At 30.0% G+C, this 14,754-nt stretch overlaps 6 protein-coding genes across 6 annotated transcripts; 4 read left to right on the forward strand and 2 right to left on the reverse strand.

The window, feature by feature from the left end:
- Positions 1 to 243: 243 nt before the first annotated feature.
- On the reverse strand, positions 244 to 995 carry BX663DRAFT_553452 (uncharacterized protein; the record flags this gene model as incomplete). Its single annotated transcript, XM_051531451.1, has 3 exons — positions 244 to 724; positions 802 to 847; positions 899 to 995. The coding sequence occupies 3 exons, from the start codon at positions 993 to 995 to the stop codon at positions 244 to 246; spliced, it is 624 nt and encodes a 207-aa protein (XP_051381204.1).
- Positions 996 to 2,273: 1,278 nt separating this feature from the next.
- On the forward strand, positions 2,274 to 3,352 carry BX663DRAFT_515304 (NUDIX hydrolase domain-like protein). The gene is made up of 5 exons (XM_051528419.1): positions 2,274 to 2,553; positions 2,654 to 2,717; positions 2,773 to 2,810; positions 2,877 to 3,149; positions 3,222 to 3,352. Exons 1-5 carry the CDS (start codon positions 2,361 to 2,363, stop codon positions 3,311 to 3,313), a joined length of 660 nt encoding a protein of 219 aa, XP_051381205.1. The 5' UTR covers positions 2,274 to 2,360; the 3' UTR covers positions 3,314 to 3,352.
- Positions 3,353 to 4,095: 743 nt separating this feature from the next.
- Positions 4,096 to 5,088, reverse strand: BX663DRAFT_515308 (uncharacterized protein). Its single transcript, XM_051528420.1, has 3 exons — positions 4,727 to 5,088; positions 4,439 to 4,557; positions 4,096 to 4,362 (listed from the first exon to the last, which is right to left on the reverse strand). Exons 1-3 carry the CDS (start codon positions 5,009 to 5,011, stop codon positions 4,263 to 4,265), a joined length of 504 nt encoding a protein of 167 aa, XP_051381206.1. The 5' UTR covers positions 5,012 to 5,088; the 3' UTR covers positions 4,096 to 4,262.
- Positions 5,089 to 5,569: 481 nt separating this feature from the next.
- On the forward strand, positions 5,570 to 7,856 carry BX663DRAFT_457385 (kinase-like domain-containing protein). The gene is made up of 7 exons (XM_051523880.1): positions 5,570 to 5,781; positions 5,841 to 6,064; positions 6,151 to 6,415; positions 6,493 to 6,787; positions 6,849 to 7,228; positions 7,299 to 7,372; positions 7,453 to 7,856. The coding sequence occupies exons 1-7, from the start codon at positions 5,574 to 5,576 to the stop codon at positions 7,801 to 7,803; spliced, it is 1,797 nt and encodes a 598-aa protein (XP_051381207.1). The 5' UTR covers positions 5,570 to 5,573; the 3' UTR covers positions 7,804 to 7,856.
- A 79-nt stretch (positions 7,857 to 7,935) lies between these two features.
- Positions 7,936 to 8,885, forward strand: BX663DRAFT_515313 (uncharacterized protein). The gene has a single exon (XM_051528421.1). It carries the CDS (start codon positions 7,991 to 7,993, stop codon positions 8,762 to 8,764), a length of 774 nt encoding a protein of 257 aa, XP_051381208.1. The 5' UTR covers positions 7,936 to 7,990; the 3' UTR covers positions 8,765 to 8,885.
- Positions 8,886 to 9,366: 481 nt separating this feature from the next.
- Positions 9,367 to 14,749, forward strand: BX663DRAFT_553457 (uncharacterized protein; the record flags this gene model as incomplete). Its single annotated transcript, XM_051531452.1, has 7 exons — positions 9,367 to 9,421; positions 9,536 to 9,775; positions 9,839 to 9,873; positions 9,978 to 10,384; positions 10,530 to 14,423; positions 14,485 to 14,575; positions 14,642 to 14,749. The coding sequence occupies 7 exons, from the start codon at positions 9,367 to 9,369 to the stop codon at positions 14,747 to 14,749; spliced, it is 4,830 nt and encodes a 1,609-aa protein (XP_051381209.1).
- Between the last annotated feature and the right edge of the window lie 5 nt (positions 14,750 to 14,754).

Consider the following 14,754-nt stretch of genomic DNA (forward strand, 5'->3'; position numbering starts at 1 on the left):
CAATAACACTAGTAATGTATGAAAATATGAGCATCTTTTCTCTTTTTTCTCTCTCTCTCTCACTCTGCAAGAAGCTGTGACACCTCTTGAGTCTCTTTCTCAAACATATCTATCGAATGTTGTAATCAATTTACTTGATTCCCCCTCTCTTGGAGCTGAATCGTATAGCTCTCCTTGAGTGATAACAAACGATTCCAAGCTACCTCCTTATCTTCCATTTCTTTTAAAAAAGTTTTATTTTCTCTATCTAACTTGTTGACCCTCTGTTGTAATTCTAGTTGAGTTGTTGAAACTTTCCTCCTTTTCATGTAAATTATTATTATTATTATTACATGAGTTTAATCTCTGTTGTAGTAAAGATGAATTATTATCTGAAGAGAATTGTTTTCGACGCAAGGGAATTGGTTTTTTCTTTATTTTTTTTTTTATATAATGTGTTTCTTCTTTATTAGCTAATAAAGAAGAAGAAGATGATGATGATGAGTGTTTTTGTGTAGACTTGTTCCTTCGAGTTAAATGAGTTGTTATTGCTGTTGTTTCTGATAGATCTTGTTGTATGGATTCTTTTGTGATTGTCCGAGTTACTACCTTTCTATTCCCTCTACGTCTTGTTGGTTGTAATAAAGATTTATTTGATTTCGTTTCTTCTTTTTCTTCAACTGGCTTTAACTTTGATGCTAAAACAAAAAGACCTGTATTTAAAGGACAAGTAAAATATTGAATACTAAAAAAATAAATAAAAAAAAGATTAATATTAGATTAAGAAGACATGTATGGATCACTTTTTTTTTTTAATTTTACCCCTGAAGATATCTATTATTTTTTCCTGCACCTTTTATGTCTAATTCTATTCCAACCCAAATAGTGTCATGTCAATTTTTAATAAATTGAAGACCACCAAGGTATCTTACGGTCCCCAAGAGATTTGAACTAAGAACAATGACATGTTGATTTAACCTAAAGAGATAAGGGATACGTCGTTTGTATTCATCCATTTTACATTCTTTATGGTTTTTTTTATTCTTTTTTATTGTTGTTGTTTATCGTAGTAGTAGTAGTAGTAGTAGTAGTAGTAGTAGTAAAAGAAGAAGAAGAGGATAATGATGATTTCACTGCTAATGATGGATAATTATGTCTTTTATTCTTGTTTACCTTTGAACATGTTTTTTTTTTATTTGTTGATATCCTCGATCTTTGATGATTTGTATTTAAAATCGACATAACTAACAGAGAAAGGAAAAAAAAAGGGAACTAGGAGTTAAAATTTATATAGTGTCGAATAGGAGTAGATTGTATAATAACAATCATATATTTGTATATGCATATATTTTTGATTTAAAGGGATATGTAATATTAAATAGAATATACTTTATAAAAAGGTGTGTGCATATAAGGGATTTGATTTACACTCAAAAATACTTTAAAAGGAAAAGAGCTGACAGCTGTTTTATTATATGATTTGTACAACCTCATTTAATAAATAATTCAGCAAGATCCATCATTATGTATTCATACCTCTGATAGTAGTAGTAATAGCTGTCTATCCATTTTGATCATCTGAGATATAAAATTATGACATAATTCATTTTAAGAAAAAAGACAACCATGATTGTGCTGCTATTATTTCTATAGTAACAGATTGAAAAAATAGATTGTATTCTGGACTCCCCTCCCCTTATTTTTTTTTCTTTTATTAAGAAGGGAAGTGAGGAAAGGGGATTTTTTTTTCTTTTTAATATACAATAATAATATCATTTTGAGTGATTAAAGAAGTTTATTAGGATAGCAAATAAACTTGAAATAATTTTCAGTACTTTCTTTATTGGGTATTTAATATAACTTTAATTAACAATATAACATCATCCTTTGATAATTTTTTTTTCTTTTTTTTTTTGAAGAGGGAGATTATTCATATTGAAGAAATAAAAGCATACAACACTGAAAAAAAAAAAAAAAAAAAAAAAGAAGGACAAAAGACATTCAACAAAGTTGTTCAATTTAAAAGCTTAATTTGAGTCCTTTATAAATCCCTTTCTACTTGATAAGATTTATATATTTCAAAATAAAACATCAGTTTTTACTAGATTTTTCGGGTTTTCTTTTTCTTTTTTTTTTCTTTAAAAAAAAAAAGGCCATTTTATTCGTAGCATAAAAAATAAAGAAGAAAAAATAAATCCTATGTCATTTACGCAACATCAAGTAATAATAATTCTGATTTAAAAAATAAAATAAAATATATTAGTCTTGTATATTCATTTCTTTCTTTTTTTTTCTTTTTTTATTCTTGATTTATACAACATAAAAAAATAAATAAATAGATATTTATACATCTTCCTTTCTATACTTAGACATTTTAAAATATGCCAGGAGAGATTTTACCTAAATCATCATTATTACTAAAACCTCTTTTACCAATCGAGAATTCATCACCCAAGATTATGGGTACAGGTGACTGGGTTCAATTAGAGAATATATCTTATAAAGATGATAAAGGCATTGAAAGAAAATGGGAACGTTGTATTCGAACAAAACCTGAACATTCATCTATTGATGGTAATAGACATAACATATGAACAAATACGTTGTTGAATATCTTATCTCACCTATCTGTCTATTTATTTATCTATCTATCTATATATATATATATAAAAAGCAATTGATATTCATGCTATTCTCTTAACTCCTATACCTAAAGTTCTATTAGTGATTCAATATAGGTATATATAATAATATGTATGTGAATAGAAGCTAATATAAGATATATATGTGTAGACCTGCCATTGAATGTTACTGTGTAGAATTTCCTTCCGGTAAATTCATTGATATATTGAGGGAAGAAAGAAGTAAAAACTACTAAATTTGAATTCATGTATTAGGCTTAATTGATCCGTCGGATAAAGATCCAATCGATTCAGCACAGAGAGAATTAAAAGAAGAAACAGGATATTTAATTCCAAAAGAACAGTTTGAATTAATTAATGTACCTGTTGCTTATGAACCAGGATTAACAAATTCATGTTGCTATGTTGTCAATGTTACCATAGATACAACACAATTAATAGAAGCTCCTATACAACAATTAGAACCCGATGAATGGAGTCTACAGACAATTAGTTTACCTGTAGAAGGCTTATTAGAAAGTTTAATAGGTATAAAATAGATGATAAATAGGATGTCTTTTACTGACTAACTAACTAAATCATTATTATACCCTATTTTAGGGTTAGTCAAGTCTTATAATGGATTATTAATAATTGATAGTAGACTACATTCATTTGCAATTGGTTTAGAATATTCTAAATTCAAATTTTGATCATTTTTATTTATTTATTTATTTATTTACAGCAAAAGGAGAACATATACAAAAGTTATATATGTATAGATTTATATGTATACATATGTATGTGTATATAATAAATAGATAAAAGTTAATTATTTGAATAATGTTTATCAATAACTTCTTTTATAGAAGAGTTATCATCTTTTATGATACATGCAGTGGAAGTAGTATTGACGATAAGAACATTCGAGAATTGAACTACTGCTGATTTTTTTTCCCTTGGTATAGATTCCGTCTTTAACAGAATAGACCGAGTCCGACTATTACTATTGTCATCAGCAAGGACAGTGTCACTTGAAGAAGAAGAAGAAGAAGAGCAATTAGGATAATAATAAGATGGCATCTTTGTTAATAACGAAGCATTGAGAATAAACCATAAGTGATATATGTAGACATATATAAATATATTAAATTATATACATGTTTTATTATATGTATATATTTATATATCAATAATTGCCCTTTATATATACCTTTTTTTTCTTTATTAAACTGGTTTTGTCTTCATCATAGCATTTATTTATTTTAAGATTTGATTTATTTAAGACTAAAACAACCTCCTTTTGGACACTAATATACGTTATATCCAATAGAATAATAAAAATAAGGTTATTAACATTACTGCCGATTATGACGAGTGAGTCATATTTATATTTAGACAAGGAAGTAGTATTCTACGACTACTACTACTACCATATGGTAATAAACAATCCATAATAATTTATACAAAAAAGTATAATTGATTACGTAAATAAAGTCTCTATAGATTATTCCATCATACTCTTTGAAGTCTTTCTTTATTATGTTAATGCATATTAATAACATTCATATGATTGGTTATAACCTTATTATGATTGATATTATACCATAACAGCAATAGTAGTGAGTTTATTACGATAACTGACAAAGAGGTTTATTATTATTATGAGTTAGTAGTATGGTGTTGAACATCATCTTTAACAACAAGCACAGAACACTTTAGATGATGGATTAAATAATCAGAGACTGAGCCAATGAATTGTCTAACATTATTCAGATGAATACTTTTTTCCCTTACGTGGACCTTCCTTTATACATGTCTATTTTATTTCAATTTACCTTTTAAGAAACCCTAAACCTCGGCTACCGACAATAACCAGATCTACTTTATTAGCTTCTGCAAAATCTTTTAGAGTTTCTCCGGGTTCACCACTTAAAACTTGAGGAGTCACAGTAATCTAAAATAAATAAATAAATAAATAAACAAAAAAAAAAATGCATGTATATACATGTATACACATATAAATATAGACATGTATAAAAAATAAATAATAATGCATATCATTATTTCACAAAAAAAAAGATATACATATTTGTATATACAAAATGAAATTAAAATATACTTACGCCTTTGCTTTTAAACCATCTTACAACTGCTTCTAAAGCTTCTTTTGATTCTTTTTCAAGTTTCGATATACGCTCTCGGAAATTATCCGATGATAACCAGCCCATAGGACCAGCTACTGATGCTTCTAAACCAAAAGCGCCTTCTACTGCAATAGCATCATCATTTACAATAATAGCTAATGTAATATCATCTTCTGGAAATACTGCACGGTTTTTCACAATCCATTCCATAGCCATATTTGATATCTCTGTATGATCATAGCCTATTAACACTTTACGTGACATATTAAAGAGAGGAATATATAAATATGTATATGTATTTTTTTTTAAAAAAAGAAAAGAAAAAGAAAGAGAAAAAAAAAGAAAAAGAAAAGAAAAAAAAAGATAGACAAAATATGAGAAAATGATTATGAATAAAATGCATAATAAAATATCAACTTTATTACAAGAAATGCAAAGAATCAGACCACTTTTCTTCTTTTTCTTTCCCTTTTTCTTTTTAAATACTTCTTTATTCATAATACTTGTTTATGTTTATATTATTAAAATAGTAAAGAGAAAGAAGCAGTTATTCTATCCTTTTTTTTTATATATATACACATATACACACGATTATTCTTTAAATATAATAAAGGAAGAGGAATGGTTCGTTTTACAACAACAACGGCTGCTATGATGGTTTCTGAACTGAATTCGAATTTTTTATATTAAAACTAAATTTTATAAAAAGGCAATAAACCAACCAATAACTACTACCACCACCCGTTAATTTTAATTATTTTAATATCTTTACTTTTCTTCTTTTATTTAATTTTACTAGACCCTTTTTTTTTTTTTTTTCTTATTAATGACATCCAACTTGCCAAATCCAGTTGCAAATAATCATGATTCTTTTCAACAAACTGGAGAAAAAGCTTCATCAAATGAACTACATTCATCTTTGACATCATCTACTCAGCATCATAATCGACCTTCATTAAGTAGTAATGAATCGAAATCTCGAGAGAAAACAAAATTTAAAGACGTTATTGATAAATTTATGGGCAATTTTAATGGTAATTTTTAAAATAGAATGAACAAAAATAATAAATAATTAACATTAACTGTGAATTAGACTTTTTAAATAATAATAATAACAATAATTCTAATGGAAATAATTCTTCAAACAATAAAAGTTCATCTCCACCTATGGATATTTCAACACCTTATAATACAGTTCATGTTACTCATGTTGGTTTTGATTCAGTTACAGGCGAATTCACAGGTCTTCCTAGAGAATGGCAAACTTTACTTACACAAAGTGGTATCACAAGGCAGGAACAAGAAAAAAATCCCCAAGTAATTATCGAAAAACACACATGTATATACATGATAAAAAGAGATTCCTTATTCTTTTTTTTATATATGTATCTATTTATATGTAGGCTGTAATTCATGCTATTGAATTCTTCCAAGGAAATACAAAAGAAACGATGGAAGAAGGAGTTTGGAATAAAATACCAAAGACGATATCCACTTCTTCACAAAAAAGTACAAGTACTACAAGTGAAGATAATAGGAAATCAGGATCTAATGAAAGTATAAAAAGTAAAACTTTAAGACGATTTTCGGCACTTCGAATTACAAAATCGAAAGATAATGTTGCTACTGAAAGTAAATTGACTTCATCTAATCAACGACAAAACTCTGGTAATAATAATAATAATAATAAAAATGAAAGGTGGAATAATATATATCATATTAATCATTTTTTTTAAAAAAAAAAGAATATATGGATGATGTTCATTCCATTAATTCAGAGTCAACAGCTTCACTTAGTGAAGAATTTGGGGAAAGAGAAAAAGAATTACCACAATTAACAAGACTTAAAGAGGATCCTAATGTGACTCATACAAATACACCTATTTCTCCATTATCATCAAGCACAACAGTTAAATCTAGACCACCTAAAGATCAAAATAAAGCTATGAAAGATCAAGATGTGATTCGTAAATTACAAGAATTATGTATCAATTCAAATCCACTTTTAGTGTATACTGATATGATGAAGATTGGTCAAGGGTAAAGGATAAAAAAAGAATAAGCAAACAAAGAATTCATTTTAATTTTAATATACATCTAGTGCTTCTGGTGGTGTATTTATTGCTCATAGACATGGAGATGATATGCCAGTAGCTATTAAACAAATGAATTTGGAAAAACAGCCTAAAAAGGAACTCATTATTAATGAAATTATGGTTATGAAGAAATCAAGGCAGAAGAATATTGTTAATTTTATTGAATCTTACCTTTGGAATGGGGATCTTTGGGTAGTAATGGAATATATGGAAGGTGGTAGTTTAACAGACGTTGTTACTTGTAATATGATTATGGAAGGTCAAATTGCTGCTATCTGTAAAGAAGTACTTGAAGGCTTAAAACATTTACATGCAAATGGTGTTATTCATAGAGATATTAAAAGTGATAACGTCTTATTGAGTATGCAAGGCGATATTAAACTAAGTAATGTATTAATATATTTAAATGAAATGATGACTAGTCTAATTCTAATTTTATATACATGTATATAAAGCTGATTTTGGATTCTGTGCTCAACTTCATGAACCTCAATCTAAACGTACTACATTAGTTGGTACACCATATTGGGTAAGAATAGATAGATGACTAATAGTCATATTTGAATTAGATTGTAAGCAACCTTTTTATTTATTTATTTATTTATTTAGATGGCACCTGAAGTAGTCACTAGAAAGGCCTATGATCAAAAAGTAGATATTTGGTCTTTAGGTATCTTAGCTATTGAAATGATTGAAGGGGAACCACCTTATTTAAATGAAAATCCTTTACGTGCACTTTATTTAATTGCAAATAATGGTACACCTGAATTACAAAATCCTGAAGCTTTAAGTGATGTCTTTAAAGACTTTTTGTTTCTTTGTCTTCAAGTAGATCCTCAGTTTAGACCAACAGCAGCTGATTTACTCAAACATCCATTTTTACGTAAAGCAGATCCACTTTATACTTTGAATCCTTTGATTAAAGCAGCTAAGGATACCATTCAGCAACAACAACAATAGTAATAATAATTAACTCATGAACCATTCATATCATTTTTTTTTTTTTTGTTTTTCTTGTTTTCAGTGTATTTTTATATTAATCAATAAAGTAGCTCTAAAAATAATATACACACACACACACTTTAGACTCAACTTGTTCTATTTTTTTTTTCTTCTTCTTCTTCTTTTATTCAAATATTTATTTATAATGGAATATACACAACTTCAATCTCAATTAGATCCGAATACATACCAGGAATTAGAAGCACTTCGTGGAAAATTATGGTCCTTACAGGAAACATTTGCCACTCATCTTGCTTATCTAAAGGAACCAAAATATCCATTTACTTGGCCAGACCTCTTGAATAAATTTAATATGTTGACAGCTAAATTCGCGACATTATCTGAAGATTTTTATAGTTATACTGAACCAGGCAATAATGCAACATTACCCAAGTTGATGATCCATCCTTATATACCCACTACCACAGAACAACAGACAAACATCCTCAGTGTCTTGCTTCGAACCAAACTCATTCCTGACATTGAAAAACTAGAAGCAGAAACACAAGCTACAATTGCTCAGGAGCTACTTGCTGATCAAGCTACAAATAACACTAAAACGACTCATAATGTCGATGACGAACAGGTTATTTATTCACAATTACAACAATGGAACGAATTACGTGAACGACATGATCGTTTGGCTGTGGACGCAGCTCAATTTGTATCTGAACTTTCATCAGACCATCGATCTAATTTTTTACTACGTTATGAGGACCAAATAGATGAAGAAGAAGAAGACGTTGGCGATGATGATGAAGACGAAAATATGAAAGAAGAAAAAGAATGGGAAAAGATGGGTTTCCATACGGAAGAAATTTGGAAGAAATGGAAGTTAGAATGCTTAATGAATTTTTATAGTAATGGAAAGAGTGAAGTTATTGGTAGTGACATAAAGAAATTGGCTTCCAAAAAATAATAGACTTCCATGCTATTGTATAAAAAAAAACATACATACATACGTAATTGTTTAATTAAAAAAAAATAAAAACAAAGAATAAATAACTGAGACAAATGGCTTTTCCAAGTTACAAAAAAAAAAAAAAAAGGTGTTAAAAGCGTCGATAACACACACCTAGTATCTTATTTTTATCTATAAACACAACAAGCTATTTTGTTGGATATATTTCCACGTGCATAGACAACTGTCATATAAAGATTATGTTACACTTAATTTTAATGTCTACAATCGTTTGCTATAGAATTGTATTTTCCTTATTGAGTTCATTATATTACTTTGTTACTGTTATTTTATTAAATTAGATTTCATTAATAATTTTATTTCCTTTTTATTTCAGTTTATTTTTATTTTTATTTTTTTATATATTTTATTTTTCGTAATTCTCATTTACAATCATCTTTTTGTTTGCTTCAATTATAAAATCTAAACCATTCATTAAAAAAACAAAAAAAAAACAAATAAACGAACAAACAAAAGCCAACAAAAATAATTCAGGAAAATCACTACGAAAGACTCAAATACTTTGATAATTTTACTCGTTTCATAACAGCAAGCTTATCATGAGTGGAAATAATATTAAGGTTGTTGTACGCTGTAGACCATTAAATTCAAGAGGTACCTGAAAAAAGAAAAAAAAAAAATGAAACAAAAAAAAAAGTTACTATTTTTATTTTATCTTTTTTTTTTTTTTCTTTTTTTTTTTTTAATCCAACATTTAATATACTACAGAAAAAGCACGAGGCGCACAATGTCTTATTCGAATGGAAGGAAATAAAACAATCTTAAGTAAACCAGCCACATCTGGCTCTAAAGTATTAGAAGAACCAAAGGCATTTACTTTTGATCAATCGTATTGGTCGGCAGATAAAGATGATATTGACTATGCAGATCAAGAAAAGGTCTTTAATGATCTCGGAAAAGACTTATTAGACCATGCTTTTAATGGCTATAACTGTTGTATTTTTGCATGTGAATATTCTCATTAGCTAGTAAATTCTCTGTGTAGATACTGATATTTACCTTTCTATTTAGATGGACAAACTGGTTCGGGTAAATCATACTCTATGGTAAATAATATGATATACATGTATATATTTTTTTTCTGATTTACATTTTACGAATTTTTATCTTTTTTTTTTTTTTTTTTTTTTTTATTATTATTACTATTAAGGTGGGTTACGGTGAAGATAAAGGTATTACACCGAGGACTTGCTTAGAGCTATTCGAAAGAATCAAATCAAAAAAGTCAGATACATTGGATTTTCAAGTTGAAGTTTCCTATATTGAAATTTATAATGAAAAAGTACGAGATCTTCTTAATCCACGCAATAAAAATAATTTAAAAGTTCGAGAACATCCAGTATTGGGTCCTTATGTACAGAATCTTTCTCGTCTTGCAGTCAATTCATTTGAAAAGATTGAACAGCTTATGGATGAAGGTAATAAGGCGAGAACTGTAGCTGCTACCAATATGAATGAAACCTCCTCTCGATCCCATGCTGTATTCACTATTTTTCTTACTCAAAAGGTATTAGATCCTTCAACAAAACAAACAACCGAGAAAGTGGCTCGTATTAGGTATGTATATATATATGTATATATTAATATTTTATTTTTTATTTTATTTTTTATTTTTTTATTTTTTTATTTTATTTTTTATTTTATTATTTTATTTTATTTTATTTTATTTATTTATATCTTTAATTACTATTATTTCCTATAGTTTAGTGGATTTAGCGGGTAGTGAACGCGCTAACAGTACAGGGGCAACAGGTGTTCGGTTAAAAGAAGGTGCAAATATTAACAAATCATTAACAACACTTGGTAAAGTCATTGCAGGACTTGCTGAACAAGCTTCAGCCAATGAGAATGGCAAAAAAAATTCATCTAATAAAAAACCCAGAGAAACGTTTATTCCTTATCGTGATTCTGTCTTGACTTGGCTTTTAAAGGATTCTTTAGGAGGTAATTCAAAGACTTGCATGATTGCAGCTATTTCACCTGCTGATTATGATGAGACTTTGAGTACATTAAGATATGCAGATCAAGCAAAGAAGATTAAGACAAAGGCAGTTGTAAATGAAGATCCAAATGTGAAATTGATGAGAGAACTAAAGGATGAAGTCGAAGCATTAAGACAAGCACTGATGGTTTATGCACCTGAAGAGGTTGAAAAAATTCAAGCTATCACACATCCTACAAAGACAACCAAACGACCTTCCTCAACAGCGTCTCGTCCCTCAGTCCCCACCTCTAGCTTGAACTCAACTGTCGTATTTACAGATGCATCAGGTAATACAGTCCAATTAACAAAAAGTGAAATGGTCGAGCAACTACAGTCAACTGAAAAACTATTAAACGAATTAAATCAAACATGGGAAGAAAAACTTCACAAGACTGAACAAATTCATATCGAAAGGGAAAAGTCTTTAAAGAACTTAGGCATTACAATTGAAAAGAACCAAGTAGGATTATATACACCTAAAGAGACTCCTTACTTGATCAACTTGAATGAAGACCCGCTCATGTCTGAATGTCTCATGTACAACATTATGCCTGGAATAACGTACGTTGACCAATTCGTTGCAGATGAATCTGAAAAACTTGAAGAAAGAACAGACGGTAGCAAATCAATTCGACTCAGTGGCTCTAATATCAACAAAGATCATTGCTATTTTGAAAATAAAGAGGATTGTGTCACTTTATATCCTCGTGCTAATTGCATAGTCATGGTCAATGGTAGACGTATCGCTGAACCAAAGAGACTCAAAAGTGGATATCGTATTATCTTGGGTGATCATCATGTTTTCCGATTCAATAATCCTGGAGAGGCACTAAAAGAACGAGAGACGGTTCAACAAAGACCAGAATCAAATGAGACTGGTAATCGTTCAGATGCAACTCCATCCCTTGTATGTGATGATGGAGAACTTGATGTGCCTTCTCCTCCTCCAGGAACTGAATTAATGGATTGGAATTTTGCAAGACGTGAGGCAGTACTGAATAGTTATATCCATGATTCCAACCTTGACCGTTTGACAAACGAAGATCTTGATAAATTGTTTGACGATGTCGCCAAAGTGCGTATCATTCGAAAGCGACAGTCAGCATCGTCTGATACACTTTCACGTCATACTTCTTCTTCTTCCTCATTACGCAAGAGTTGTTATTCCACAAATGCTTTGTCGATGTTTTTAGATGATGCTATCGATGGCTATTACACAACTGACACCAGTACCATCTCTTCTTCTTTTTCATCCACATCCTCACTTAGTGATTTAATATCTCATAAAGATAGTCAAGAGCTTCAATTTGGTAAAAGACCTCAGTCTCGATTACGTCGCATGTCGCGTGCACTTTCCTTTAATTCACAGACATCGTCATCATCACTACCACTACCACTACCGCCACTCACGTTTACATCTGAAGAGCAAGTGCTTGCAACAAAAGTGATTCATCGTTGGAAACGCCAAAGGAATATTGCGATGGCGAAAACGATATTAATGCATGATGTTTATGTTCTACAAGCTAATCATTTAGCAGTTAAATTAAACAAGGACGTCTTTTATAGATTTGCTGTTGTTCATGACACGAACTCTGTCACTGCTGTGTCCAATTGGGAAACGAGTCAACCACAAAAATCGTCCCCCTTGGACATCGATTTAATCCGTGCATCAAAACCATGTATTGCTATACAAGTGATCGATAGAAAGCATGGCTCCATTTATTTATGGTCAATTGAGAAATTTATGGCACGTCTTCGATATCTGGAGGGCGCTTACTATTACGCCTCCGATTACAAGAAATATCTCAGGGGGGACGATTTGTTTTATGAATCTACAAAATTGAATGATAATTATTATAGCCTTGTAGGGTTAGCTAAAGTTCCACTTCAAAATTTGACAACTCAAGTTCCAGTAGAGAGTAAACTATCTGTTCACTGTCACGATACAGGAAAGCTAATGGGTTATATACATGTTTTAATTGCTCCTATTGCAAGATCAGTTCGACATCCTTATCGTAGTCACAGTAACAGTACATTAGCATCTTCCTCAAAGGTGAAAGAAGATACTTCCTCTACTAAAGATGAGCCAGTTGTCTTTTTCGATGATGAGGATCCTCGCAACTTATTACATGTAGGGCAACAACTTGTCTTTGAAATTGCAATGATCAAGTTGACTGACTTTGATTCCGACATGTTCTCACAATTGCATGCTCAATTTAGATTATCCACATTTGGTAGTCATCTAGATGGTGTCTTTGCGACAGAGGTGGCCAACTGCGACCTATTGACTAACAAACAAAGTATTATCTTTAATTATCACCAAACGTTATCAATGGCTATTACAGAAGAAGTTTTAAATATAATTAAGACTAAAGAGATTGTTTTCGAAGTATATGGCAAACCTTGTAGAAAATATCTGGAGGCCTTATCCACACATAGAGATGATGTGAATAAGACTATAATAACGCCTAATTTATCGAGTAAAAAATCTGAAGATGTGATTGCACATATTCAAATATGCGAACTTGCATCTGATGGAGATTACAAGCCTGTGCCTGTTGAAACAGTTAATTATTACTCTAGTAGTAGTAGTAGTAGTACGACATCTGATACAGTTATTTTAGGACAATACGATACATTTTCATTACAACAAGGTCATCAACGTCGTATCATCATTTCCCTCCAGAGTTCTGCATCCTTTGATAAGATAATCGATATGCGAATTGGACATGTTCGATTGCTTGATAGTAATAAACATCGTATCTTGAATGAAAATGCAACAGATGATGTCATTATCTTGAACATGATTTCAACGACACGAGGTACAGATGGCAGTTGTATAGCACAGGCCTCTTGGGATAGCTCACTCCATGATACAAAATTTTTAAATGCTGTGACAACACCTAATCATAAAGTTGGACTCACTTTGACTTGGTTTGTAAGACAAAAGAGCCTATTAAACGGTAGTGAAGTAGATACGACGATTCGATTTGAAAGAGACATCTTTGTTCATATCAAAGATCAAACTAAAGCAACTCTATTAAAAAAGAAAATCAATATGGTTACTCAACAACAAAATAAACGATTATCTGGAGGAAATAATAATAATAATAGTATCTTTCATTTTTTTTCAGCATTCAAATCATCGCCTGTGATGAAAAGCCAAGTTATGAGTCTATATACGATTGAATATCAGCCTGAATTGATAGGTGATTTACATGGCCTGTTGGCAGATTCAAGTCAGTTGCTGATGGAATATGAGCAAGCAAGACAAAAGATGATTCAAAGAGAAGAAAGAGATGTTGTGAGATATAAAGTATTTTTGATGCAACAATTAGAGCGACTCTGTGGAAGTGTGAGAGATGAAGAAAAGAAGGGATCATTGGAGACTGTATTGAAGTTGTGGAAAAGTCAAGATAGATCGATAGTTAGTAATAAGAATGATATTATGAGATCTCCTGTCGTTGTTCGTCGTTGGATACCTAAAGTACAACAAATTCTAATCCCCATGATGATGACAGATAATAATAAGCAAAAGTCCTTCAAACGAGGCTTTCTTATGCATAAAAGTGATCATGATACATGGGATAAATATTGGTGTTTATTAATAGGGTAAGAAAAGGGACATACTAATAATTACATATAAGCATTTATTTATTTATTTATTCTTTAGATGTTTCATGTTTTTGTATACTGATCAATCCGAGACTAATGAAATTGATATTCTCCACATTAGAAAAGTATATAAAGATGAGAATTTGATGGTAATTTTTTTTTTTTTTTTTTTTTTTTTTTTTTTTTTTTTTGTTGGTACTAAGCTAATTTTATAGAATTCTAAGACTACCTTTATTATTGATACCCTCTATGATTCACATACCTTTCAAGTACCCAATAATACAAATATGACTGAATGGCTTACGTTTATGAATTCCTTTTAACTTTA

The sequence above is a fragment of the Cokeromyces recurvatus genome (genome assembly GCF_025118155.1).
Source record: "Cokeromyces recurvatus strain NRRL 2243 chromosome Unknown BX663scaffold_19, whole genome shotgun sequence".
Lineage (NCBI taxonomy): Eukaryota > Fungi > Mucoromycota > Mucoromycetes > Mucorales > Mucoraceae > Cokeromyces > Cokeromyces recurvatus.

Bases quoted from the DNA above. Each gene is read 5' to 3' on its own strand.
- BX663DRAFT_515304 (XM_051528419.1), top strand. From the start codon at position 2,361: ATGCCAGGAGAGATTTTACCTAAATCATCATTATTACTAAAACCTCTT. The intron at 2,554-2,653 runs GTAATAGACATA...ATATATAAAAAG, and splicing joins TGAACATTCATCTATTGATG to CAATTGATATTCATGCTATT. The intron at 3,150-3,221 runs GTATAAAATAGA...ACCCTATTTTAG, and splicing joins CTTATTAGAAAGTTTAATAG to GGTTAGTCAAGTCTTATAAT.
- BX663DRAFT_515313 (XM_051528421.1), top strand. From the start codon at position 7,991: ATGGAATATACACAACTTCAATCTCAATTAGATCCGAATACATACCAG.
- BX663DRAFT_515308 (XM_051528420.1), bottom strand. From the start codon at position 5,011: ATGTCACGTAAAGTGTTAATAGGCTATGATCATACAGAGATATCAAAT. The intron at 4,558-4,726 runs GTAAGTATATTT...TATTTATTTTAG, and splicing joins GATGGTTTAAAAGCAAAGGC to ATTACTGTGACTCCTCAAGT. The intron at 4,363-4,438 runs GTAAATTGAAAT...GAATAATGTTAG, and splicing joins GGTTTAGGGTTTCTTAAAAG to ACAATTCATTGGCTCAGTCT.
- BX663DRAFT_457385 (XM_051523880.1), top strand. From the start codon at position 5,574: ATGACATCCAACTTGCCAAATCCAGTTGCAAATAATCATGATTCTTTT. The intron at 5,782-5,840 runs GTAATTTTTAAA...ACTGTGAATTAG, and splicing joins ATTTATGGGCAATTTTAATG to ACTTTTTAAATAATAATAAT. The intron at 6,416-6,492 runs GTAATAATAATA...TAAAAAAAAAAG, and splicing joins TAATCAACGACAAAACTCTG to AATATATGGATGATGTTCAT.